This window comes from Crotalus tigris, unplaced genomic scaffold (genome assembly GCF_016545835.1).
Source record: "Crotalus tigris isolate CLP2741 ecotype Arizona unplaced genomic scaffold, ASM1654583v1 scf7180000018826.840336, whole genome shotgun sequence".
Classification (NCBI taxonomy): Eukaryota; Metazoa; Chordata; class Lepidosauria; order Squamata; family Viperidae; genus Crotalus; species Crotalus tigris.
In genome coordinates this window covers 407,802-435,053 of record NW_024097216.1, presented here as the reverse complement: position 1 = coordinate 435,053, position 27,252 = coordinate 407,802, and the positions used below count along the sequence as shown (strand labels likewise).

General features: G+C 37.5%; 1 protein-coding gene across 2 annotated transcripts in view; it reads left to right on the top strand.

Moving 5' to 3' along the window:
* The window catches only part of AK5 (adenylate kinase 5), a 113,379-nt gene that overhangs the window by 41,292 nt on the left and 44,835 nt on the right, over window positions 1-27,252 (top strand). For both annotated transcript variants that reach the window (XM_039356680.1, XM_039356682.1), the window contains one exon: window positions 23,218-23,308. In XM_039356680.1, coding sequence (XP_039212614.1) covers window positions 23,218-23,308 — 91 coding nt within the window. The remainder of the gene's footprint in view (window positions 1-23,217; window positions 23,309-27,252) is intronic.

Sequence of the window (27,252 nt, the reverse complement as noted above, 5' to 3'; positions counted from 1 at the left end):
AATGCTCCTCAAGGATTTCTCCTTCAACATGCTCCTGGTAGTCCTTGTGCCTGTTTCAGGTTTACTAAAGAGTAAGATGTTTATGAGAAAATTGTGATGAGCATGCTGTGGTAAGACACGGTTGCTGTCAGGTAAAAGATAGGTTGAAGCTATTCCAGAAGACAAGACAAGAAGCAATGGGTTTAAATTACAAGAGAGTAGATTTTGATCACACATCAGAGGAAAAATTCTAAGAACTGTTCAACAATGAAACAGACTGTCTTTGGGAGAGGGTGGAGGCTCTTTCTCTGAGAGGATTTGAGCAGAAGATGAATGGCTATCTGTTGTAGATGCTGTAGTAGTGGAACATGGGTTGGACTAAATGATGTCACAAGCATTTCTATCTCTTATAGTTGATATTCTATTCTATGATACTCTATGATAAGGTGAAACTAGAATTGCTGTGGAATCAAGACCAGAAGAAACCGGCAGATTCTTAATGGCTAGATAGGGACATATCAAAACCAAGCAATATGCCTGAAAAGAACATAGTGCGTAATGATAACTGTCTCTTCTACTAAGCCCTAGAGCAGAAGTGGGCAACTATGACAACTTTATAACCTGTGGACTGCAATTCCCAGAATTCCTGAGCCAGCCACTGTTGGCTCAGGAATTCTGGGAATTCTGGGTATTGAAGTCCACGGGTCGTAAAGTTGCCCTAATCGCTCATCCCTATCCTAGAGAATGTTGACAAATACAGATGAAAGAAGCAAGATGCAGAGAGGGTTGGCATTGCCCATATGCTGCCTGATTTAACTTATGGTTCTCAAGGGATTTAAATATACCCACATATAGCTTTTCGGTATTGCTAACAACTGGGGTTCCTTTTTTATTATTTGTGTCTAATTTCAACAAAATGTTTCCTGATCGCCTCAATCTGATTGCTTGTGACCTCAGACCTTGTCCTAGAACTGGTGAGTTTAACTCTGCTATGATAAATTGGTATTCAGGTTTCCTTGGCCTCCAGGATTTGCCTGATGACTGTTCTGTGATTCCTCAGTCTCAGCTTATAAAAGCTTTATTGTCACTTCTAGCCATAAAAATGGATTCCTTGGGAAATGTGTTGAAGCTTCCAAACATTTGTTCAGTCTTTGTATAAATACAGAGATGAAGGATTGCCAGCCTTTTTCATTCAGTGGACATTCTTATACTTTTTGTGGGGCTGAAAAGTGCCCTCCTTTATTCAGAAAAAGATTTGGTTTCAAGGCTGCTAATGAAGTTTATTATTAATACATTTATATGTTGAACATGTCTATTCAGCTTCATCTTTAACTGTTTTTAACAGTTTTAACTAGGTTTTTGCAAATAAAATTAATCATTCAATAGCAAATCTGGATCTATACTATAAAGCCGGGAGAGAATTGTAGGATAGAAGCAACAGGGATGGGACTGTTATCATTTGATTTCTTTAGTTATGCTATAGACTTGCAAGAAACAGAAAATAAAGAGGAAGAAGAAAAAACAAAAAAAAGCAACTTGAGTTTTAAACAAATTAAACCCTAACTACACAGAATCATTTAGGCCTTCCATTATGTCAGTAAAGAAACCATTCAAAATCAGATTGCAAACACATATATTCAATTCAAGATTTTAAATCTGGAGTAACTGTACCTTTCAAATAAAGCAAAATAATTTTTTAGTGACACTCCATTCCCAATGGATGCAAAGTTGTTCATAGATCAGTAGATTTCAAGCTTTCAGTCTATAACTCAACATTGTTTTAAAATCTAAGCATATATTTCTCTTCCTCAAATAATAATGAGAAGAATTATGATGTGAACAATAAACCAAAGCAGGATAACTATAGAACAAATCCAATCATATCTGACAGGCTCCTCCAACATTTCTGGCTTTAAGAAATTGAATTCTGGAACATTTACCATGGAGTGCAATAAAAAAAGAATATTTTATTGAATTTGTTTTCTCTAATAATAATCAGATTCGTATTAAACTTTCTTTAAAACACAAGAACATTGATTTATTAAAATAGGCTATTCCAGTTATTTGTTCCAAAGTTGTTACCAGTTTCTGTCTTGATTATACTGGTAAAATTTCTATGAAAATAATCTGTGGATGCACACTTTTCTAAAATGTTTTAGAATGGTTGCCACAGATGCTAGTATGGTGGTCTAAGCTCTAAGACCAAAATATACTTTAATTGGATAGTTTTAAACAACCCAAGCTTAAATCTAATCAATTCTCCTTAGAACAGAGGTCCCCAACCTTTTGGACACCAGGGACCAGTTCTGCGGACCAGAGAGTGAGTGCTTTTGTGTGCTGCCTGTATCCCACAAATGGGGCTTTGCTTGTTTGTGCAGATCGGTTGCTGGCATGCTGTGGTCCGTTACTGGTCCACAGACTGGGGGTTGGGAAACCCTGCCTTAGAATATTTTGATCTTTATGACATAATATTTTAAATAAGCTGATCTAGAATATTAAGTTTCTGCTTGAGTGCTCCCCAAACAGGATTTACCAGCAATTTCCAAATTATGGTTATCTAAGGTCAAATTTTCACATGAATAGAGATCAAATTTACACTTCCAAGCCTAATGTCCTACAGTGTTTAATGCTGGAGAAAATCTGAATTTTAGCTAAATGAGGAAATAAGCCCTGTCAAGATTTCCAAAATGGTAACTTTCTATTGCTCATAATCATTCTTACAATAAATTATTTGAATTCCACACAGGGATAGCAGTCCAGCATAAGCCTGATAATCAAATTGAACACCGGGAAAATGAATGGCTCCTGTTGCTATGACATCTGCAAAGCTTTATACAGGAAGCAAAGCTAATTTCTGAGGTTTATTTATTATTACTTGGTCAATAGAAAGTTTTGCCATTTTGTTTGCAGAACTCTGGAGGGATGGCAAAATATTTTGAACATTTAAAAGACTATTTCACCACTATTTGTTTAATCAATGAAGTTTTTTTCAGGAAAATGAAAATGAATTTCTTCGCTTGTTATTATAGTGTCTCATTTAAATATAAATTCTTGAAAAACAGTGTACAGAATTTATTCAAAGTTGCTCTTTCATTGCTGAGCTGTTAGACTTATTTGGTGAGGCAACATTTTCATATTTTATTCAGAATCTGATTTTTAAATCTTGCACACGTGATTGCTTCTATTTTTCTTTGATTTGTTAATCATGATTATTAAACTGGATGACAACTATATTTTGGAGTGATCCTATTGTTTTTGGAGTGATCCTATTGTTTTAAAAGTTTTTAAAAATTATTAAGCATTTCTTGAATTCAGAATTTTAAGTTATTCAAGGCAGGTCTCCCCTAGATTGGTTTCTGTTTCTCCCCTCTCTTTTTTTTCCTCCTGAAATACAAATATTTAACATAGCAAATTGATAATATTTGTATGGTTAAATAGATATTTTTTTGGATAAGTTATTATTTATGTCTAATAGTTGAGAGAGTCGTGTTTGGTGTTTTCACATTTTGGAAATGCATCTGTGGCAAGGTGTATGTCTTCATTTGGTCTGCCTTGATGAATATGAAAAAGTTAAGTAAGGTTGGAAACCCAAAAAAAAAAAAAAAACAAGAGAAGGAAATGACAAATCACTTTCACAGTGTTGTTATAAATTACTTGGATATACTCATATGGCTAGGAGTCAAGCTCTGTTTGAAGGAGTTGTAGATCTGTAAATAATTTCAGTACGATAGCTGCCATGTGATCAGAGATATAGGTAGTCTTCAGCTTATGACTATTCATTCATTGACCCCATTTGAAATTACAGCAGCAGTAAACAAAAGGACTTATGACCTGTACCTGAAGTTAGGGCTACTGGAGGAGCCTTGCAGCCATGTGAACAAAATTCAGGAGCCTAGCAATCCACTCGTCCTTATGACGAATTGCAGGGACCTGCCTATTTTCCCACCCATCCTGCCTCATTAGCTTCCTTGATCCTATCTTCTGCCCACTGGGGTCCTCACAGGCCTTGGGCCTGCTTCCCACTTAATTGGGCCCCACACCCTTAGGCCTTCCCTCCCTCCCTCCCTCCCTCCCTCTCTCTCTCTCTCTCTCTCTCTCTGTCACGTCTTGCTTCATTTAACTTTTCAACCTTTGGGAAGAACAACTGTCTGATCTGCCAAATGGCCTTCCTATACAATGGTTGTGTGGTGCGGTCCTAGAGGTGGGCACCATTTGGGGACTTGCCGCAATTCTCATATTGCAATTTCGGTCGCTCGCACAATGACATTCATTTCTGGGACACCACCACATGGCCACTATATAGGAAGGCCATGTGACGGATCAGTGATTTTCTTTCCTAAAAGTGATCTGTGGAAAAGGTGAGTGAAGTGAAGCATGATGAAATAGGGAGGAAATTCAAGGTTGTGTGACCCAGGGGATGGGAAGTGGAGCACAGGATGCCTCAGGAGGTGTGGAAGACCCTGAGACATGGCACAGGATATGTATGAGTTGGGGAGGTGTTGCAGTGTGGACCTGAACCTGCACCAGGCCTCCCAGGGCCTCCCCACCATCCCCTGAGGCTCTACCTAACAACCCATTGGTCACATAATGACTGCAACTGGGAGATCAGGAATTGTAGTCGTTAAGTAAGACTATCACATGTGCGCCTCACTTTACAACCACCATGACTTATAATTCTGGGCTCAGTTGTAGTCATAGGTTCAGGATCACCTGTATGCTAAATAGATTGTAATATATACAGAAATATATTCCACCTTGTTCCTTATTCTAAGTTGCTCTCTGCCTCATTAGATTGGTTTGGGAGGATTGTCAGCTTATCAAATTGTTTTAATTTCCTGTACATGTTGTTAATATGCCATCTCTGTACCTTTGGTAGTGATAATGATTTCATGCACAGTGAGATATCTAATATTTAAAGGGTAGCAATTGCATTCAGTCTTATAATTGGTATAAAATATATTATCTACTAAACTGTACTTTTCTAGCAATTGGTTGTAGCAAATAAAACAGCAGTAAATCAATACTAAATTTAAAATGTGCTTTGGTATGAGCACAAGCACATACTGGTTTCTTGCTGATGTTTCTGACTCCTAATTAGGAAGGTGCAATTTATGCACTATGTAGTTTATCACTAAAAGATTCTTTCCCTAGCGAAGAAAAAAAGTCTTTCTTGGGTTGATGAATAAATAAGCATATTATAATAAAATGCTCTAGATATTCCATGCCTACTAATGTACAATTTTTGTGCTATTGACGTTGTCCTATAATCTCCAACTGAGGTCTAGGTTTATATTTTTGGATTATTATTTTATTTATGTAATTTATACAGCCACCAATTTCATTATCATGTCTGATGTATGTGCAAAGAATATTTGCTTTAGTCTGCAAATCCCAGTCCTGAAAAGTTGCTGGAGGGATAAACTATCAGCTGAGAAAATAACACAATGAATTATATTGAATAGAGTAATGTTGAATGAAGTAATATTGAATAGAGTAATAATAGTAAACAGGTCAGCTCAGATTGTATAGGCTGTGCTGACAATACAGAGAAGGAATGCTTTCAAAATCAGGCTTCTGCTGAAAGGGAGAAAAACTGCTGCTGTCAAATTATATTGGGACTGGTCTTTGGTGCTGTATGGAAATCAGGCTCTTAATCTGATTTCACTTTTGCTGGAATTAATTTATTCAAAATGTTTGAAATTCGTGAGATCCAGGTAAATCTCTCTCCCATGGGCCTGGCCCTTATCATCTTTCATTGCTATTATATGCCTTTCATCAGAGCTACAGTGATATTTGGTATTCACTGTTAATTGGTTCTAGGAGACGCAATCAGTACCAAAAACAAAAAGTACCAAACAATTTTTTCCCAGAAGGCATAATGTGAGTCACAAGGAAACCAGCACCGACAAGTTCTAGCTTGTTTGTTGAGTACCAAACAAACAATGTACATTGGGACAAAATTTTTGCATCAAAATGTATTGATTACCAAATTTGATGAGTTTCAAAGTAGTGGAGTATCAAGGCACCATTGTATTGTTATCCTACTATATGAACAAATGATTGAGTTTTGTAGACAATGAATTGCCAACACTCTAAATATAAATTTGGGTCTTGTAGATTGAATAACATTAAATAGCTTTCTAACAATCTCATATTTTGGAATTACCTAGATATTGCAGAGACTTCTCTTGAGCCCTCTTTAATGTACCAACATCAGCTTTTTTGAAGAGACCAACAAATTTGGCAACTTCAATTACAAGGAATGTGTGTGGTCCTGCAAGTCAGATGTCAAAACATAGCATCATGTCTCAGTAAATTATTTAGAACATGGGGTATAAACTAATGTTGTCATTCTTATGAAACCATCCACTCAGATGTCCCAAAAGTGCTTTGCAAAAGGCAACTGGACTTTTTTTGCTTTTTTTCCCCTTGAAAATGTTTCACTTCTTATCCAAAAAACTTCTTCACTTCTTGGATGAGAAGGGAAACGTTTTCAAAGAGGCGAAAAAAACCAAAGAAAGTTCAGTTTCCTTTTGAAAAGCATCTTTGGGACAACCGTGAACTAGATGATTGAGAATCTGCATAGACATCCATCCCAGATGGTTACTATAGATGATTAAGAATCAGATAAGAACCCAGGCATCACCCACAATGCAACCAAGGTCAGCAGCATGAAAGCACAACATAACAAAAGGATCTTAATATTCTTATGAAATTAGCAAAATTGGCCAATTGTAGTTTCAATAAAGCTATTGTGGCAGTATGATTTGGGAATTCTGTTTATCTTATATTTAATGTTGCTTGGACAATCTTTACAAGTTCATTCACCAAGATAGTTGCAACAGGTTCCCTAACTGCAGTTGCTTTGTCTCATGGGTGTGGTTGTAGCTCTGCCTTTTCATATGAATTATAGGTTGTCAGTTGATGAGATCACCAAATAGATCTTCAAACAATGAAACTGTTCTTGATGTAAATAAGCAGGTCTGGATTTCTACATGGTAGAATGATAGCAGATCCTATTGGGATAATGGGAATTAATTTTTCTAATATTTAACAGACCATTATAATTTCATGCTTGCTGTCAGCTGAATGCTTTTTTGGATTCCTTTTTCTAGCACTTTGTTTGGTGTTGTTATCTTTTTACTGACAGGCATGTTCAATGAGTAAGAGGAAGAAGCCACAATGAACATTGAGTCTTTGAGTAAATTTTATGGCCTGATGTAGTTAGTCATCAGACATTTTGTGTAAATGTTTTCATTCTTTTAACATGCTTGTTCACCTCTTCAGCAAAGCATTGCTCCAGTGATCATGTATTTGTTATTTTCCTATAAGTTTGATTATGGATTTATTTCCTGCATATCAGAAAAAAATGTTTATCTGTTTTGTTTTTCTAGTTTGTTATTGAATCCTATTCAGGGTTTCAGCAGCCTTCAGTTATGTGTCTTATGTTTTCAGAATACCAGAGGGAAATCATATTTGCAGCATATTAATAAAGAAAATTGATAGTTTCAATTTTGAGTGAAAGTCTAGATTCACCCAACATATTAAATAATATTAGGATTTGTTTATGCCATGGCATGACACAGGAATTCATCTGTACTGTTTTTTAACCATGATATCTTCCTTGGATTTAGAATTGCCGATTTGGATAAACCAGAAGAAAAATCAACCATAAGATGCCATAACATTAAAATTATAGCCACAAAACTGAAGCAGATTTTGAGTTTTTCTGCTCCGCCTTTTATTTCGTGAATTACCTCTCCAATAACTTTGAAATTCGGGTGATTTCAGCATTTAGCATTTGTGGCATTTGGTTGTCCATTTATGGATTGTGGATTTTTTTAAACATCATGAAGTTTGTTGAAGGAGGAAATTAATCAGTATTCTGAGGAATGTAAATGAAGATGCTTGTGTCTGAAACCTTTAGCTGTATCATAAATTCTGATTAAAAATTCATCAACTTTAATATGCTTTGGTAGAGGAGAATATTTGTAGCTCAGGGTTGAAATGAACAGTCCTTGGTTCTCTCTCGGCTTGGTTATTTGGTAAGGTGATCAACCGTCCTCCTTTAGAGAGGACAGTCCTCCTTTTGTGAGTTCTGTCCTCCCTCGAAAAGTGTCCTCCTACATGTCCTCCTTTTCGATATTTGAAGACTAATCTGCAGGGCTTTTTTTTTCTCATAGAACGCTCAGAACGGCGTTCTGGCGCCTTTTTTGATGGTTTTTTTCAACTTTTCCATGAGCTGTGCTACCCCCCATATTGGCTTTCGAAAGCCAATAGGAATTGCTGAGCGCGCCAAAACACCTGGCCAGCAAACTTTTCACATGTAAGTTGTCTGCAGCGAAGGCGAATTGGCAGGAACTTTGCACCCCTCCCTGCTACCCAACTACACCATCTCCTAGTTAGTCCCTAAGATACCAGGAGGAGACTGGAGCGGTGACGCCATGGTAACTTTCTCTTGATCTTCAGCCCTGCTAGGGCAATAATGGCTGTGGGCGCAAGAAGCAGGGGTGGCGGGGCTGCTGTGGGGGTATGAGGGGCAGTGGTGGCCGGCTGCCCCTCATGCTGTGGGAGCCGTGGGGCCTGCTCTACACGGGGCTGTGCAGGGTGGGCGGTGGTGCTGGCAGGGCAGCTGCAGGCGGGATGTGTTGACGGCGGGCTGCCCCCCCGGGGTCAGGGCCAGCGCAGCTGGTGCTTTGGGAGCCGTGGGGCCCGCTCTACATGGCAGGGCAGCAGTGCTGCGGGGCGGCTGCAGACGGGCATGGCATGTAAGCATAATTACAATATAAAATGTTATTGTTACAAATGTTTTTATTATGCATTTATCATATTATAGTGTATTCTGTATTATTGTTGCAATGAATAAAATGTTTCTTTTATTTACGATATTTTTTCTTCAATTTATTTGTGTGTTTCTTTTCATTGTAAAAAAGTTGGTCACCTTAAATTTGGTTATTTTCTTGCAGATGTTTCCAAGCTAGGTAACAACATCAGTACGGTGATGTTACCATGTTGCCCGAAAATAAGGCCTACCCTGAAAATAAGCCCTAGCTTGATTTTTGGAGGTGGGCTGAATATAAGTCCTACCCCAAAAATAAGCCCTAGTTTTGGAGTGAGGCACACACCTAAAAATCAAGCTGGGTGGGGGGTGAAGCTGCCCCACACGCCCCGCACCCATTTACCTTGCAGCCAGGCCTCTCCTTGCCAGCCCACTTCTTTTGCGGCGTCTTCTGCAGCCATGCCTGCATTTCTCAATCATAGGCCTTTCCGGAAGGCCACTGCAGCTCGGTTCTGCAAGACCTATGCAGCTGAAAACCGAGCTATGGATTGAACCCATAGCTCGGTACTCAGCTGCAGTGGCCTTCCAGAAAGGCCTGACTGCAAAATGCAAGCCGGAATGCTGCTGCAGAATAAGATAAGATAACCTTTATTGTCATTTTTATACTGTGGGCATGATGGCACACATCAAAATGAAATTTAGTTGCCCGCTCTCAAAGTGAAAGCTGCTCCTTCAGTCAGAAGAAGTGGATCGGCTGGGCGGGGCTGTCAGTGCCGGAGGTGAGTATAAAAGAGACCCCCCCTCAAAATAAGACCTGGTGCCTCTTTTGGAGGCAAAAAAATAAGAGCCGGTCTTCTTTTTGGGGAAACATAGTACCAGCTTGGGTAATGAAACTTCTGCAAGAAAACAACCAAGGACACCTCATTTAATGTTTTTTCCAAACATACTTGGGCAGAGTTTTATTGATGCAATCTATTTATTTATTTATTTATTTATTTATGAGACTTATATACCGCTTTAAGTGCAAGCACTCTCTATGGTTCTAAGGAACCATCTCCCCTGCAAAGTAAATTCTACTTTTCTCTATTATTTGAATCAATATAATTCTAGAATTCTAGAGTCAAAAAAGGAAGCATGAAACAGTACATTGATTTGTCTCCGTTCCTAAAGATAAGGCTTATCTGTCAAGTAGAGATAAGATTCTCTACACAAGAACAGTCTAGGGCAGCGGTTCTCAACCTATGGGTCGCGACCACACGTGGGGGCGGTGCCACGCCTCCGGGGGTGGCGCCGCGCATGCGCGTGGCACGTGGGGGGCGCCGCCGCGCATGCGTGCCGCGCGCGGGGCCCCACCCCCATGCGTGCCGCCGCCGCGCATGCGCATAACGTTTGTGTGATGGGGGTCGCCGTCACACAAACGTTGAGAACCACTGGTCTAGGGGAATAAAATATGTCTTGGCAACTAAAAACAAATGCACCAAATTCAATACTAACAAAAGAAAGATATCATAATTCTGACATACAGAGACGAATAAAACAGAACTCCAAGATTTGAAAGTTCCTCAAAAAACAAAAATGAGAAGAAAAAATGGCTACAGCCATGCTCATTGTAGTGTTGACAAAAGGATTAACACAAATGAGGTTAATGCAATTGTTAGTTTAGAAATTTAGACTTAGCTAGTTGAAAAAAAATCCCAGACAAAAATGTTCAGGCCATCATACATTTTGTTTCTGTGTTTGATGATTTATATAATGTTGTGGGGTGTGTGGATCAAGTGCTTCTTCATTTCAAAATTTACCACTGCACCATTAAATATGCTTTCTATTTTTATGTTCAGTATACAAGTCTGCATGCAACAAAGAAATGCAGTTAAAAAAATAAGGCCAGCTGATAAAATGTAATCTGTGACCATTTTATAAATGAATTCCCAAGTCTCCTTTGCTCCCTTGTTCAAATGAGAAATACAGATCTGCATTGCCTTTGATTTCTAAAGTTTTATTAAGAGCCACATTATACTGCTGTCAAAATGCTGGAAATGTATGCAGTCTTCCACCTCCACAAAACAATTCTAAGAATGTAGTGACTTAATCCAATCACACTGCTCCTGCCTGTGTTACTTAACAACTACGTAGAGCTCTGCAGCCTTCCCACACTTTTTTCCCCACTCATGAGATTTACATCATGGTTGTAATTTTTTTCTTTAAGAAAGGAAGTGATACTGATCTCTTTTTTAAAAAGCTATTCTTGTTTGGATCATATCTGAAGAAAATGATCATGGACCAAAGACTTAAAAGCAACTATAGTTAATAGGGTCAGCTCTTGGGCCAGGGATTCAAAAGAGTAGTTAATAGAGATTCACTGACTGAACAGTATTATTTAAATGCAACCTTAAAAGAGGGCTAGAAGTAGAATTAAGAGATGAGGAGTAAGGAGAGATTTCTAGATGAGAATTAGAAAGAATGCTTATTAACAACTAGTATGCATTGTGACATTGAGATTTGCACTGAGAAGCTGGTGATAAACAGACTGGGATTAGATATTATAGTAAATTATGGCTTGTGTAACTGATTCATTAGATGAATTCACACTATACCATAAACCAAATTTTAAAATTTACCATGCTTCCATTTTCACAATTTACTAAGCTCATTCCCGGCCATATTATGATTTAGCATTATTTGTGTGTCTGGCTTCTTCACTGATCAACACCAGGCAATTTTTGGGTCAACTTCTAACTAGACATGGCTTTGTTCCTTTATGACAGGGGTGTCAAACTTGCAAAATCATGTGATGTGTCGCAATGTATCGTGACTTTTTTTCCATTGCCAGCAATGGGGTGGGCGCAGTTTTGCCATGGTGCATCTGGCCTGCGGACCGACAGTTTGACACCCCTGCTTTATGAGATAAATTATTGGATTTTTTTGCAACTTTTGATATCATTGATAATAGAGTCCTTCTGGATAAGGCTTCTGAATTGAGCAGCAGGGACAATTTCCTTTCCAATTTGGTGGCTAATTCAATACATTGATGCAGTAACAGGTAATATTCTAATGATTTCCAGAGGAAAAAATGTTATGGGAACTATCAGATTATGTCCATTAACACATTAGTCCATGACTAACATGCAGTCTACTTTTCATCTAATATAATTGAAACTGGAATGAGTTGTTAGGAATGAATAATCTTTTGAATAGGAGGAAGACCCAAGCCTAGATGTCGGTCCAAATCCCAAATGTAATTTGAAAAAACATCTCATAATTTGACCCTTCCTAGTTTTCTGGAATGTAAAAAGTGGAAGCATTTTCAAACTTACAACATTTTCTTACTGTTACTTTACAATTAAATTAGTATTAGTTTTCATGATTTGGGATTTCTGGCCTGGTCTGCCTTTGAAGGATTGATAGACATTCTGAAGCAGAGGTTAGATAAGGAAATGAATACCAGTCAAAATAACTGATGTTCAATGAAAATAAGAGATACTGTTTACAGATGATTCTGACTGAGTGTCATTCACCCTATTTTGCAAAAGGATGTATTTCCACTAAAGTATGACTATGCTGAGGGTGCCTTATGATCATTAAAAATACAATAGATGCTCTTCCTGATAGCCAACAAATCTTTTATCTGCTTAATTTGATGTAACCAATTATGGTACTACTCAGGTGTTCATTTTCTGATAATCTCCCGCTTAAATAAGTGCAACATGTTCTGTGTAAAATTCCGGGAACTTCAATTAGATCAAAGTAGAAAGCTAGATTATTATGGGGACTGGTTGATATTCTCACAGTATGCTAACATTTTCCCATCTGCACTGGCTGTGTGATGAGCAGTAAAGTAATCTTGAGGAACAGCAGGAAGAGCTGCAACCAAGACAACAGTCAGGCAAAAAAAGGAAAGAAAAAAAGAAAAAATGAATCTGAAGGAGAGATGTAATTTGAGAAAGTGTCTCAAGCTTGACCTTCCCTAGTTCTCTTGAAGGTAAATTCAGACATACAAAGTTTTGCGAAGGTAGTTTTATAATAAAAGTAATATTAGCATTCGTAACTTTAGTTTTCTAGTTTGGCCTACCCCAATGTGCTGACTGACTGCTGGTCCATTTTTGGACTCAACTTATAATTTATTTATTTATTAAATATACAGTATATGCCACCCATCTCTCCACCAAGTGACTCTGGGAGACTTACAATGCTAGTTTCAATTTTCCGTGCCATATTGATTTAGGTATTCGTTATCTGAACAAATATATCCTTCCACATTTACCCATTCCAATCCTATTATAATATAGATAGTCCTTATTTGGCAATCACATTTGGGATTGGCAATTTGGTCATTAAGTAAAAAATCAGGGCTTTTTTTGTCATAGAACATCCAGAACGGAGTTCCGCACCTTTTTTGGATAGAACCTTGTAGGGTAAGCAAGGCGGGTTGTATGACATGTGTGAGTTCAGACACCTTTTTTTTTTTCCCCAAAAAAGCACTGAGTAAAACCATGTCTGTGCTTATGATTTTATTCAGTTTTCCTTTGTTTTACAGATTTGTGAATGTCATAAATGTAAGGATTGGTCTTAAAATTACTGTTTCACTACATTTGTAACTGCAATCAGTGATTAAATGAGACATTGCTTAATGAGGATTACCTGTAATTTTGGACATTTCTTTAGATGAGAAGGGAGAGTGCTTCAAAACATAGATCCTTTTCTGTATTACTTCTCAACATTAACCCTGAGTTAATTTTGGCACCAGGTTACTTTGGACTTTCTCAACATTTTATTCTTGCTCTGTACTTTATTTTCTGGCTGATTTAATTCATTCAATTATATATAAATTTATTTAATGGAAGTAGTATTAAAGGAGTATTATTTACTAGTATCTTATTTTTTAATTTCTGTGCTTACAAGAGAACTTTATTGAGCTATTAGGAATGAAATAAATAACTGAAATTGATGAGAAAAGGCAGCAAGAATGTCTCAGATAAGTTAAGCATAGATTTTAATGAAAATACATCTGAATGTGTTTAAATTTGTGAGAGTTCTGAGTGCATACCTTTGGTTTTGATAGTGGCTTTTATGCATTTGGCAAATACCATTTATTATATATTACTTAAAAAGGAGCAATGATTCTGTATGAACTTGGTAGACAAGAATGAAAAATATTGTTAGTTTGGATTAAGAATTCAAGAATTCTGAATGCACGATTTTGCTTTGTAGCTTACGCTCTGGAACGAACTACATTAGAAAGCAAGATTGCTGATTTTCCTCTGCTTTTCCCTTTCCCTTTGTGTTTCACTGTCCTCCCAACACAGTTTTGAAAGCAGTAGGAAGTGAGTTGGGGAATATAAATGGCTAAGGGACATTTGTAAGTGAAATAGCAAGGATCACCAGGATTAAATAAACCTTCCTTTTGTCAGTTCTCTTACCTTAAGGGTTAATGTTGTAGCAAAATGTTTGGAGTAAAGCTTTGTCCTTGATGTAATGTCTTAAGATCACAAATGTACTTAAAATTCACACACACACAAACATATATAGGCAATTTTGGCTTTGTGGTGGATTAAGGGAGCTCTTAATTTTTGACTACTCTGCTGGCAAGATCTAAGTGGAGACTTGTAAATTGGCGTCGTTAACCATATGGTTATCCGTGGTTCCCAATATAGGGTGAACTGTCTCTCCAGTGAGTTGCAGAAGAATTGGTGGACAAAGTAATAAAACATCCAGTCTTCTTCCTGGGTCTTGATTGGAAGGCTGCAAAAAAAGGAAGGCTGGATAAAATGTATTTTGTGGTGATTGCACTTGAAAAGCCTTGGGAGAGCCAGAACCAGTAAAGCAGGAAATATTTGGGTAGTCAAATGAAGGGAGCATTTCTTGTTTAATGATCACTTGTTTAGCAGCTATTCAAAATTGCACTGAATGAGGGGGACTTATGACCAGTCCTCATCGTTATGGCCGTCAAAGGGTCCTCATAGTCACATGTTTGCGATTCAGGTATTTGGCATCTGGCTTGCAATTACGATGCCGCAGCATTCTATGTGGTTGTGTGATTGCCATTTGCGACCTTCATTGCCAGCATGCGGAAGGCAGCAGGAGGTTGCAAATGGCAAACACATGACCATAAGACCCCTAAAACTGCACCTGTGGTCATTAAACAAGAAATGCTCCCTTCATTTGACTGCCGCCTTCCCCATGCTTAACAACAGCAACTGGGATGCCAGAACTGCCATTGTAACTCATTGTGACATCATGCTGTATGACTGCACCTCTTAGTATTGAGTTGCTGGTCCAAATTGCCTTCATTAAGTAAGGATTACCATGTATTCAAATTGTTTTTTTGCTTGCTCAGACTATTTACAGATTATTGAGTGCTAACTCTGGAATGTGGATCATGGCTATATTTAACTGGTTGCACTTAGACTATTCTTTCAAATCTTTACAGGTATTCCTGAACTTAACAACCATTTACTTAATGATGGTTAGGTAATACCATCTTTGCACCACCTCCACGGTCGTGTGATCACAATTCGGTCACTTGTTAATCAACTCACATTTATGATGGCTGCCAGTATCTTGTGGTCATGAGATGATTTCCAGCCTTCTCCGCTGGCTTCCAACAAGCAAAGTCAATTGGGGAAGCCAGATTTGCTTAAGCACTGCATGATTCACTTCATGATTATATGCTCTAATTTTATGACCCTGTAAAATTGGTCATAAAATCAGGTCTGGTCATGTTGATTCGCGTTATAACTGCACTGACATACAACAGAAATTCTAGTCCCAATCATGATTGTAAGTCGAGGAATACCTGTACTTTATTGTTTTTGTTAATTATATTCTTTTTTTTTGGTATGCCAGTGTTGAGTTTATATTATAGAACAGGGGTCCCCAACCTATGGAAATGGCTGGTTGGTGCGCGCACGTGTGGGTGCTCATTCCCCCCACTTGCGCTAGCGCCCATGGCCCCATTTACTCATATGTGTGGTGTGAACAGGGACTCTAGCGTGGGGCGGGTGTCTGTGGTCTGTTTGCGCATGCGCGGATGGGGCCGCTAGTGCCAGGTGGTTTGCGCGGCCTGCTTGTGCATGTGTGAATGGGGCCGCTAGGCGCTGTGGGGGGGGTGCGTTGCCATTCCCACATGTGCACAGCACCAGTGCGTGCTGCATGCTTGAATGGGGCTGCTAGTCCTGCACAGTGTGGGCATTTGCACCAATTTTGATGCTGCTCTCCTTCCCTCTGGGCTGCAAGCCCAGAAAGGTTGGAGACCTCTGTTCTAGAACTATAAAAGGGAAGGACAGTGGAACCATTTATTAAAAAACCTATTGGATTTTCCTGTTCCATCCAGTTTCTAGGTCATTGGCAGTATAACTACCTCTCTGGGTGTAATTTTTATCTAGGAAAATAGCCATCCTTAGAAACTGTGGAATTCAGAAAAAGTGCGGTACTGGGAATCCCAGGAGAAATCTGGCAGAAGCCCTTTTTAGAAATAGCAGGGTTGGATTATGTTGCACAGTCTTAGGTCTTTTGAGAATTGGAGATCCAGATATTTGAACATTTTGCTTGGAGTGAATCTATCAAACCCTTTTTCTTTTAAAACAGAGAATAGAAGCAAAGCCAACCACACAGTGCAGTCTTAGAGAAGATAAGGTCTCTTGAGGCTCAACTGTCTTCATTAAAGAAAAAAGAAATAAGCTGGCTAAATACAAAAACAAGTTAACTTCTAATCCAATTTTCAGACTCCATTAACTTTTAAAATGTCCATTAATTTTATTGTATTTCTGAGGCAAAAAGGCAGTGTGAAAAACAGTTTAAATCAAATGGATGAGCCAGGAAACATAAAATGAAGATTGAAGTAAATAAACTATACCTGCTATGTTTCAGGATAAGAAAGTGAACAAGGAATAATGGTTATTTAATTCTTACATCATTTAACCTGCAAGATTTAAAAATGTATTATAGCAGAGCTTGACTTTTAAATATTGTAGTAACTTTTAGTAACTTAGCTAAAAGAACTTTAATTGAAAATTAGATTTTGCTGTCATAATTCAACATATGAACGTTTTCCACAAGTAAATTCATATCAGAACATTGCATTAACATGCTTAAATGAACAAACTCTGCTGGCAGAGGAATATTTTTGTATGGAGGTAGACTGCCCCGAGGCAATATTTATTTAAAAAAAATTCCTGAGGAATATGACTTGAATTCAGAATGACTTCCTGAGGCATATACATTAAGGAATATTTAAACAATTACAAGTGGTTAACTTATCCAGGAATTATCTTTAAAATATAAGTTTCATTGATATAATAACATAAAGCACAAAAGGGTTCAAATTATTTTTGATGTGAGAGAATACCAATTGGCACATTTCTAAATAGAGCTTAAAGGAGCTTTTGCTGATTCCATTATCCATCACCCTGAGCTCCATTTCCCCCCCCCCCCATTGTAGTGGCTAAGAGCATAACTAGGGCAATGAAAAAGCTAAATGAACTTAAGCAGATGAGTTAAGATGTATGGAGTTTAAGGAAAAGGGCAGAAAGGAGTAAAAGGAATAAGAGAGGTATGTTGGCTGGGAAAAAAAATCAAAGCTACCCATGTAGGAGCAGAGTAAAAAAATGGAATGGAGCAGATACAACACTAAGTAACAGCAGCATGTGGGGAGGAACTGCCTGTGTCTACTGGTGCTGTTGCAAGTCTACAACAAAATGGAACTGATGGTACAAGGTAATTAGTGATATTGTCACATATCAGGTGGGCTAATATCTTAACAGTACAGGTAGTCCTCAACTTAACCGTTCATTTAGTGACCATTCAAAGTTACAACGGCATTGAAAAATGTGATTTATGACCATTTTTCACATTTAGGACTGTTACAACATCCTCACGGACTCGTGATCAAAATTCAGACACTTGGCAACTGACTCCTATTTATGACGGTTGCAGTGTCCCGGGGTCATGTGAACATCTTTTGTGTCCTTCTTACGAGCAAAACCAGAAGCCAGATTCACTTAACAACCATGTTAGTAACTTAACAGTTGTAGTGATCACTTAATAATCACACTTACAGTGATTCACTGTGGCAAGAAAGATTGTGAAATGGGGCAAAATTTACTTAACAAATGTTTCGCTTAGCAACATACAGTACATTTTGGACTCAATTGTGGTTGTAAGTCAAGGGCTACCTATAGATATTCTGTCCAAAACTTTCAATATATGCCTGTTAATTCTACAATGGATCCTGGTTAAGAGACAGAGCAATTTCTGTATTAAATGATCAACAGTAATGGAAACAGGATGTATGTCAGGCATATATCTTTTTGTTAAAAAAAGCTACTTTGAAGCTAGGAATTGTTAGATTTTGTGTGTGTGTGTGTGTGTGTGTGTGTGCACATGCACAGAATAATTCAGAGGAATTCAGCAGAACTGAAATTACATTCAAAAGCAATTAAAATGCAATCATAAGCTTTTCCCTCAGTTTGTACATCCTCCTAATTAGTCATCCCCTCTTCATAATGCAAACCTTCTCATTAGTCACATTTTAAACTTGCAGTGAATAAACTTCCAATTAAACACAGCAATTTTTTTCTCAGGTTTTTTTAAAGATGTGTGTGTGTATAAGCAGGCTTATTCAGCAGCTAGTTTGAAAAAGAACAGTGCAACAATTTTTCATTGTTTTAATGAATATTAATAGGTATGATCAGCTGAAGCAGCATTGTCCAGTTCCTGACATCCTATACTGGCCCAGACCAGATTTCTGCTGACTTATACTTCCCTAAAACCAAAATCCCATATTCAGTATAATTTACTTCTAAATATTTATATATTAGTGCTGTCCTTATCTTATACATAATTATGTTTTTTGCAAAACATTAGCCATGATGGATTTCTTCCTTTATTAAGCAGTTGTTTTCTTTTTAATCTGTATTTGTATCCAGATATAATATCCTGTTGGCATATATAATCAGATCTTTCTTACTCTAATTATATTTGAAATATAAAACATTTGATAAGATATTAGTGGGGAAAACATTGAATTTAGCCATTTGGAAGTTTATTCATTGCAGTGTGCCTAACTCTTACTTTCTTGGTAGTAAAATAGAGTCAGATTTATGTATTTGCTGTTGTCATTAAAATCTAAATGTAAAAACAGAATATATTTTACACTCCTTTTCAACATTGCCCCAAAACATTTAATATTCAGGTTCTTTTTGATAATATATCCATTTGTTTACAGTTGGGTAAATATAAGTCCTTGGCAATACATTCATTGATAGTAAAGGAATATTTTCCAGTAAACTGAGATGTTCATTTTAGCAACCCTTATGTTTTTTCCCTATGTCTCCTTTCTGTTTTAAAATATAAGTATCACATCTCGCTCAGCATGCTAGCTTCAAATTTTACCTGCCTACTTGATAGATAATTATTTTTATAGAGCCTTTTATTTGGCTAGATTATGTATCCAGAATGAGAATATGTGATCATTACGATGAGTAGGTAAGTAGCGAGCAATGAATATGTTTGAGTACTGTAAACAAGTATTTCTATATTTGCATCAACAAATGTACTTTTTGTAAGAAAAGCAGATGTGCTTTCTCAACATGACTACATTTTATATGTAATGACATCTGTGAGCACCAGTTTGGAATAGTGGCTAAAGGCACCAATTAGCCACCACTAGCCTGCCTTAGCCACAAAGCTAAATGAATGACTCTCAGCCACTCCATCACCTTTGAAAAATGTTGTCATGAAAATCCATGTAATTGCCAGTTAAGACTGTCTCAAAAGGGAGAAAAATCCTCCCTATAATCAATATATAACCAAGAAATTAAAAGACGCTTGCTCCTGGGGAGGAAAGCTATGGCAAATCTAGACAGCATACTAAAAAGCAGAGACATCAGCCTGCCAACAAAAGTGTGTATAGTCCAGGCCATGGTTTTCCCAGTTGCAATGTATGGTTGTGAAAGTTGGACCATAAGAAAGGCTGAGCGCCAGAGAATTGAGGCCTTTGAACTATGGTGCTTGAGAAGACTCCTGCGAGTCCCTTGGACTGCAAGGCGTTCAAACCGGTCAGTCCTTGAAGAGATCAACCCCGACTGCTCTTTAGAAGGCCAGATCCTGAAGTTGAAACTCAAATACTTTGGCCACCTAATGAGAAGGAAGGACTCACTGGAGAAGGGCCTAATGCTGGGAAAGATTGAGGGCAATAGAAGAAGGGGACGACAGAGAATGAGATGGCTGGATGGAGTCACTGAAGCAGTAGGTGTGAACTTAAATGGACTGCAGAAAATGGTAGAGGACAGGAAGACCTGGAGGAACATTGTCCATGGGGTCGCGATGGGTCGGACACGACTTCGCAATTAACAACAATAACAACAAATCAATACAAATTGAACAAAAACAATCCTGCAATCTATTCATAAGCTCAGTATGCTGTACTGACTCTTATCCTACTGATTTGAACCAAGAATGTATAGGTAATTTTATAATCCGATGTGATGTGCCTCAGTTTATTAAAACTCTAGAAAATACATTTTGTCTAATTAATGTACAGAACTTTTGACATGAGATGTGATTATGGCTTCAGCTAAGAAGGCTAATGAAGGAATGATAAAAGCAAAGAAGCAGATGTCTTATCATTTTGAATCAGATCTAATCTACAATTTTCAAAAGAAGTTTTCAGTTCATTAAAATGTCATCTTTAAAAGGACGGATTTTTGTAATATTTCAAAGACTTTAATTATAGGAACTATGAACATGCATGCCACTGTGAAATACAGTTTTTCTTCTACTGGGTTCATTTTGTTTCCAAGTTTTATAGCTTTCCGTGTACATTTTATTCCCCCCCCCATAAATATATGAACCTCTACTGGTTCTTTGGCTTATTTGCTTATTTAGTAAAAAAATGTGAACGCCTATCATTTTGTTTATTTTAAACACTCTTTGGGCACTCGGTGTGAATTTAAACAAAATGCAAAATATAAAACGTAACTTTTGAAGTTGATGCAATTAAAATTAAAATAATGATTTAAGGTCCATCAAAACTTGGCAAGAGATCTGTATATGTTTTTGCTATTCTCCTGAATACTGAGAGTACATAATCAAGAATACCTTCCTGAAGCGAGCATTGCATAATAAAATACTACTTTCTAATAAAATAATGCTTTCTCCTTCCTACCTTTGGCAGTGGAGACATCTTGCAACATGGCTGCTGCATTTTACATGGCATACACTTTTGAGATAGTTTTCATAGCCTTTGAAAGTGTCATAGCAATAGTCAAACCAAGCTGTAACTAAATCATGGGTAAACTTCACCTAGGATGATTGGCTCAGGAAGGGTTTCAGGTAATCCACTAGCCATAAACTACATGCATCTCTGGGCACTACCATATGCAAAGGACCAAAGCCTCAAAAGACCCACCGTCATCAAACAACCAAGAATGATATCATAATTAATGAGATCAGAAGCTGCTAAGAAGAGGATCAAACAGTTGCATCCCTATTTACTTTCTAATGCAGATCACCCACAGAGTGAGGTTTCTGCATCATGTTCTTGATGACAACTTGGTTGAAATTGATCTAAATAATCAGTTTAATCCAAATGTACTTGGAACCTAAGAACTACCAGTTCCCTGATCAATATAGCTTAGAATGAAATACTTGGAACTGGTGTACAATCCCAGAAATTTTCTGGGTCAAGGAAGATCTCCTTCCTCCCCTGCTCAAGGAAGCCTCATCTTCCTTAAACACAGAACCAGTCAGCTTGGCCAATTTAAACAGTCAGGCAAAAACAACTTGAGATTAAAAATTGAATAACATCCACACAAATAGGACAAGTAGTTTATCCCTGTTTGATGCCACCCCACTGCCTGAAATAAAGTCCATCTTCAGGTGAATCTGATCAACTTTGCAAAGAGCAGTGTGAGCCTTCAACTGAACTGTTCCAACTGAACTTCCTGTTGAAGAAGATGAGACACAGTACAAAAAAAGTATTGCTGGGGGAAGAAACCATCTTTGTTGTGTCTACTGCCACAGAATAGGGTTTCAGAGATGGACTCTGTTCTAATTCTTCCTGAAAATTCTACCACTTCTGGCCTAGGGCTCTCCCTACGCTGTTCATTTCTCCCAGCTCCCTAGTAAGCCAAGGTGCTGATTTAACACTGCGGGGGGGGGGGGACAAAACATTTTGGGCCATCTCTGTGTGGCAGAGTTTGTCCAAGACTTCATCTATCATTCTACTCTTCCTTTTCAGTCCTGAGGGGCAGGAAACATTGGCTTTTAATGTGGATATTTAGAATAGGAATTTTATTGTTCTATTAGGGTCCTCGCTGCTGACCAATGATCTCTTCATCTGCATTGGTGGAACTAGTCTTAAATTGGTATTGAGAGTCTCTTAAACTGTTGGTTCTTGCTGTTGTTTTCTCACGAACGGTTAATTTCAGTTGATAGATCGTTTTGTTGAGTCTTACCAAAGAACAAAAACAGATAAGCAATCTGTGCAATTACTGTGTCTTCTTATAAAATGTGATAGGAAGAAAGTAAAAATCAAAGCGTTGTTGTGTTTGTTAAACAAGACTAGGCCAATTTGCAGTTAAGAGCATTTTACAATACTTGTTTTCTCTCCTCAGTGCTTAAATTGATATAAAATAACTAGACCTTACACAGAAAGAACATTTCCATAAGCACGATTAACAACAGAGCTTGGGCAAAAGGCACCAGGTTTTTAGACAATAAAATATTGTCACTTTTTAATATCCTCCTCCTCTTTTCTGTCTCCAATACTTCCTTATTTAAGGAATTACAGGTAGGAACTACAGGTAGATCTCGAATTATGACCACAACTGAGCCTAAAATTTAAATTGCTAAGTAAGAAATTTGCTTTGCCCCGTTTTAGGACTTTTCATGCTAAGTGAATCACTGTAGTTGTTAAATGAGTAACACTGTTGTTAAGTGTATATGGCTTTCTCATTGCTTGTCTGAAGGTCTCAAAAGGTGATCAGATGACCCCAGGACACTGCAACCATCATAAATATGAACCAGTTGTCAAGCATCCGAATGTAAATCACATGACCATGGGGATGTTGCAGTGGTCATAAGTGTGAACAATGATCATGAGTCGCTTTTTTTCAGTTCTGTTGTAATGTTGAATGGTCACTAAATGAACTCTTGTAAGTCAAGGACTAGCTGTATATGTCTTATTCTAGCACTCTGAAGTACTTTGACCCTTACATTCTGAAATGCTGCACCCTTATAAATATTATCAATATTACTAGCTTTTCAGATACAATTGTTCCCATATCAGATATTTATAACAACAGCATTCTATAACCCATTGCCATCCCAAATTGTCTGGGCATTCTTAGCGGCACTAACATTCTACAACATAAGATGAGAACCCCTGGCTCCATCCATTGGGCTTGTTTTGCTACTTTGTCTTCTTCCAGGTGTCTGATTGTTTTCTTTTTTGTTCTTAGTTGGATGCTGACAAAGATGAGGAAGAGGTCTTCCGCAACATAAGCCTGGCTGTTGACAATAAGCTGTTTCCCACTCAAGAACCAGGGCCAAGTGAGTATTAAATCCTAAATAGAATAGTGAAATACATGTAGTGCTTGTTTAGTGACTGCCTTGCCTAGCAACTGTTCACAGTTATGATGTTGATGGAAAAGTAACTTTACAATCAACCCTTGCATTTACAACTCTTGCAGATCTATAAAAAAAGGAAAGCTAAAGTAAGAATCATAAGCAACCACTTTGCTTAATCACCAAGTAGCCAATCCCAGTTGTGATTGCTAATGTATAATGTATTCAGTAATACATGCTTGGAGTAATTCCGCATGTATTGTTTTATACTTATTTCATGTACAGAACATCTATATATGTTATTTCACATGTGATTTAAAATTTTTAAGTGAGCATTAATGAACTATGTAAAGAGTACATTTTATGATGTATGTAGTGACCATAATGTATAATAATATTATTTATTTATTTATTAAGAAAATGTATACGACTACCCAACTCACCCATGGTGATTCCAGCCAGCCTATAGAAATAGACCCCCAATACAAAATCCAATAAACCCACATACCCCTGGTGACAACAGTCAAACAAACCACTTGATGGACTCAGTATCACCATGGGCTCGTTGGCAAAACCATATCTTCAGGGCCTTTTGAAAGAGTATCAAAATGGGAGCCAATATTATCTCCATGGAGATAATGTTTGACAGGAGGAGCCATCATGGAGAAGACCCTTTTTCTTGGTCCCACTCTATGGACCTTCTTAAGAGAGGAGACTTGTAACATACCTTGCCTCCTTGCTCTGGTGGGTCTGATAGATTTAACTAGGAAAAGACCAACGTTCAAATAACTTGGTCCTAAGCTATGTTATACAATAGTATTACGCAATAGTTCCATGTATCAATGATCATCACACATATAATCCATAAGCAACAGAGTGGTGGTGGTAGTGTGAATTACTTCTCTGTTGGATATCAGGATGGGCACGTAACCCGTGTTCTCTCATCATGGGGCATCCCTTCAAACTTATTTTCTCTCTTTTAAGGTACAAAATTTAATGTGTAGAATGTGGTATACATTTTCATCACATTTAATAAGACTGCCTGAACATAAATAAATAACTACAGAGAAATGCTTACTTGGATTTAAACAGAATTTCTGATTTTTACCTTTTTAAATGTTTTAAATTCTGTGCTGGCATTATTTTATGGTGTATAGCTCCTAGCATTTTCTTTCTGAATAGAAAAATAGCCTAAAAAATCTAAAGCACATCAATAAATAAGCAATGCATTGGTATATTAGGGTGAGTAAGATTTAATGTCTACAGTATTTGAAAAGATGCAAAGGCCAAGGTCTTTTGCTTCTGTGTTTGGAATCCTTTCAGCCCCAAGTTATTCCATAAATATCTTTTGAGGGTCCCTCCAACTCTTTGCATCTACAACTGGCTGAGAGAGGAGGGTCATCAATGTTGTCTCCAAGGGAGAGAAGTGACATATGTTCCCTGAAAAGCCACACTGCCCAATTATCAGTGTTCATTTAAAAAAACAAAAGCACAACATGAGTCCCTATCAAGCAAAGTGTATCATCATTTTGTCAGTCTGCTCATTTTGCAAGAATGTTTTGTTCCATTTTGTTTCTGCTTTTCAATGTTTTTAGCCAGTGAACGAGCAGTTTGTAGCCATGACTGACAAACTGGAGAAGAAAGGCCTTTTAAAAAGTCTTCGCTAATGGGAAGTGATTGTTCTTTCCGTTAAAAAAAAAAAGTAGAGAAATTCAGAATTTAAGTATATCTATGATTGGGCAGCCAGATGTCTATCCCAAAACAAAAGAAATGAGCAATCACAGGAACTTGAAATATTCAAGTCTCTAAAAAGTCTCTAATTCAAGACTTTTTTTTTTTTAAAAAAAAAGAAGAGACATTATTCTTACTTACAAGGATTATAAGTAGTTACTCTGCCAGTACATGCCAAATCATCATGGTTAGAAATATCAGAATATGTTCTGCAAGATTATAAGCAGTTCAGCAACATCACCAGTCCTGACTGGATCTTCGTTTGCATTTATTTAAATGCAATGCTGGTATTTATTTAAAAATTGGAAAGGTTTCCAGTGTTTAAATGAATAATCGAATGTGTGCCACCATTAAGCAATTCTCATGCTTGCTTTATTTCCCACCTGTGATGTCATTACATAAATGAAGCCAGTCTTATTGGATTATATCATTTGTATGAGGGTGATATTAATTATGCAATGACTCAATTTGCTGCAAATGATGTAATTTGCATCATTTTTGTAATTATGACATTGCACAAATTAAATAACTGCAAATGACATAATTTGTGATTTGGCTGTCATTCAGGAATAACAAACATTCTTCCCTTAAATTGAGGTTTTACTCAGTGTTTCCTAGAGATCAGAGGCTAAGGCTAGGTTGAAAGCAAAATTAAATGGTCTTGTTTTGTAAGTTTTGTTCCATTTCATTCCAGCTTCCCGGAAAAAGTAAATTATTTAGATTATTATCTTTTCTTTGATAATAATATTAATTGTGGTTAAGCATTTCATGAATCTCCTTTTGGCTGCCCAAGAATACTTTTCTCTAATCTTCATTATATATTGATTAGTTTTTCTTCATCCAGCTCCCTGATTGATAGCAGTTAGTACTTTGGAGCTATAAAAGTTCCCTTCTGTTTCAAACTTTTAGATCCCAGATTTATCTCCTGAAAAAGAAGAGACATGCACGGTCTATTACTTTTTCAAAGTTAGACGTGTCTCTCTTAATAGACTTGCCCAGGCTAATCAATTATTATAATTACTAGAAATAGTGCTCTTCCTCTAGATATTTGTTTTTTTCTTATAGCAATAGCACTTAGAGTTATATACTGCTTCCTAGTGCTTTACAGCCCTCTCTAAGCGGTTTACAACATATTGCCCCTAACAATTCGGGTCCACATTTTACTGACTTTGGAAGGATGGAAGGCTAAGTCAACCTTGAGTAGTTCAGAATTGAACTGCCGGCAGTCAGCAGAACTAGCCTGCAATACTGCATTTTGACTTCTGCATCACTACGGCTCTTATATACAGTATATAGTTTCTGAATTATGATCGCAACTGAGTCCAGAATTATGGTTGTAAATCATGACAGTCATTCAGTGAGGCACCTTTGGGGAGGAGAAGAAGACCATTTTGGAATTCTTGGATCACATGTGCAACCAGAAGTAAAAAATGCAGGAACAAGCACATAATGGTGTAATAAAAAGTAAAATCATGCAAACGTTGTACTAAAAATGCCAAGTAAGTCCATTTCTTCCCATTTCCATTGCAAAAGACATTGAACCCAGACGCCATGGCTGTTGTCTGCAGAATACACACCAGGATTCCCAAGGTGAAAGGAGACGCTGTTGTTCATTAAAACAATGAAAGAAATAGTCCTTAACATTTTTATATAGCCAGGAGCGCCTCAAACTGAGCTGATGTTATTCAGTACAGTGAGTTAGGTGGACAAGGGTCTACTTCAGTATAAAGGCAGTGTCCTCTGTTCCTATTCTAGAACACAGGACCCTTTTCTGGATACATTGTGACATCATTACATTTGTGAAAAAGATGGTATTGCCAAACCCAAAATAATTACACACGTATGAAAAAAATGCACATGAGATATTATAGAAGCAGACGCTGCATGCACAAATTGTGAGGGCGATTCGGAAATAAACCTCCATTTGGTTATCAATGACAGACACTCGCAGACACAGAGTTCTTGTTATACACATTAGAAAACTACAACATTACGTTACTTTTCGACATAATCGCCATTCAAATTGAGGCACTTGTCATAACATCTTACAAGGTTTGAAATTCCTTAGTAGTAGTCGCTCGGCGCCAAATCTGGGCTATGGGGGGGGGTGATCAAAAACATCCCAACGGAGCTACTTCAAAAGTTCTTGGGTATGTCTAGCGGTCTACGGACGAGCATTATCGTGAACCAACACCACA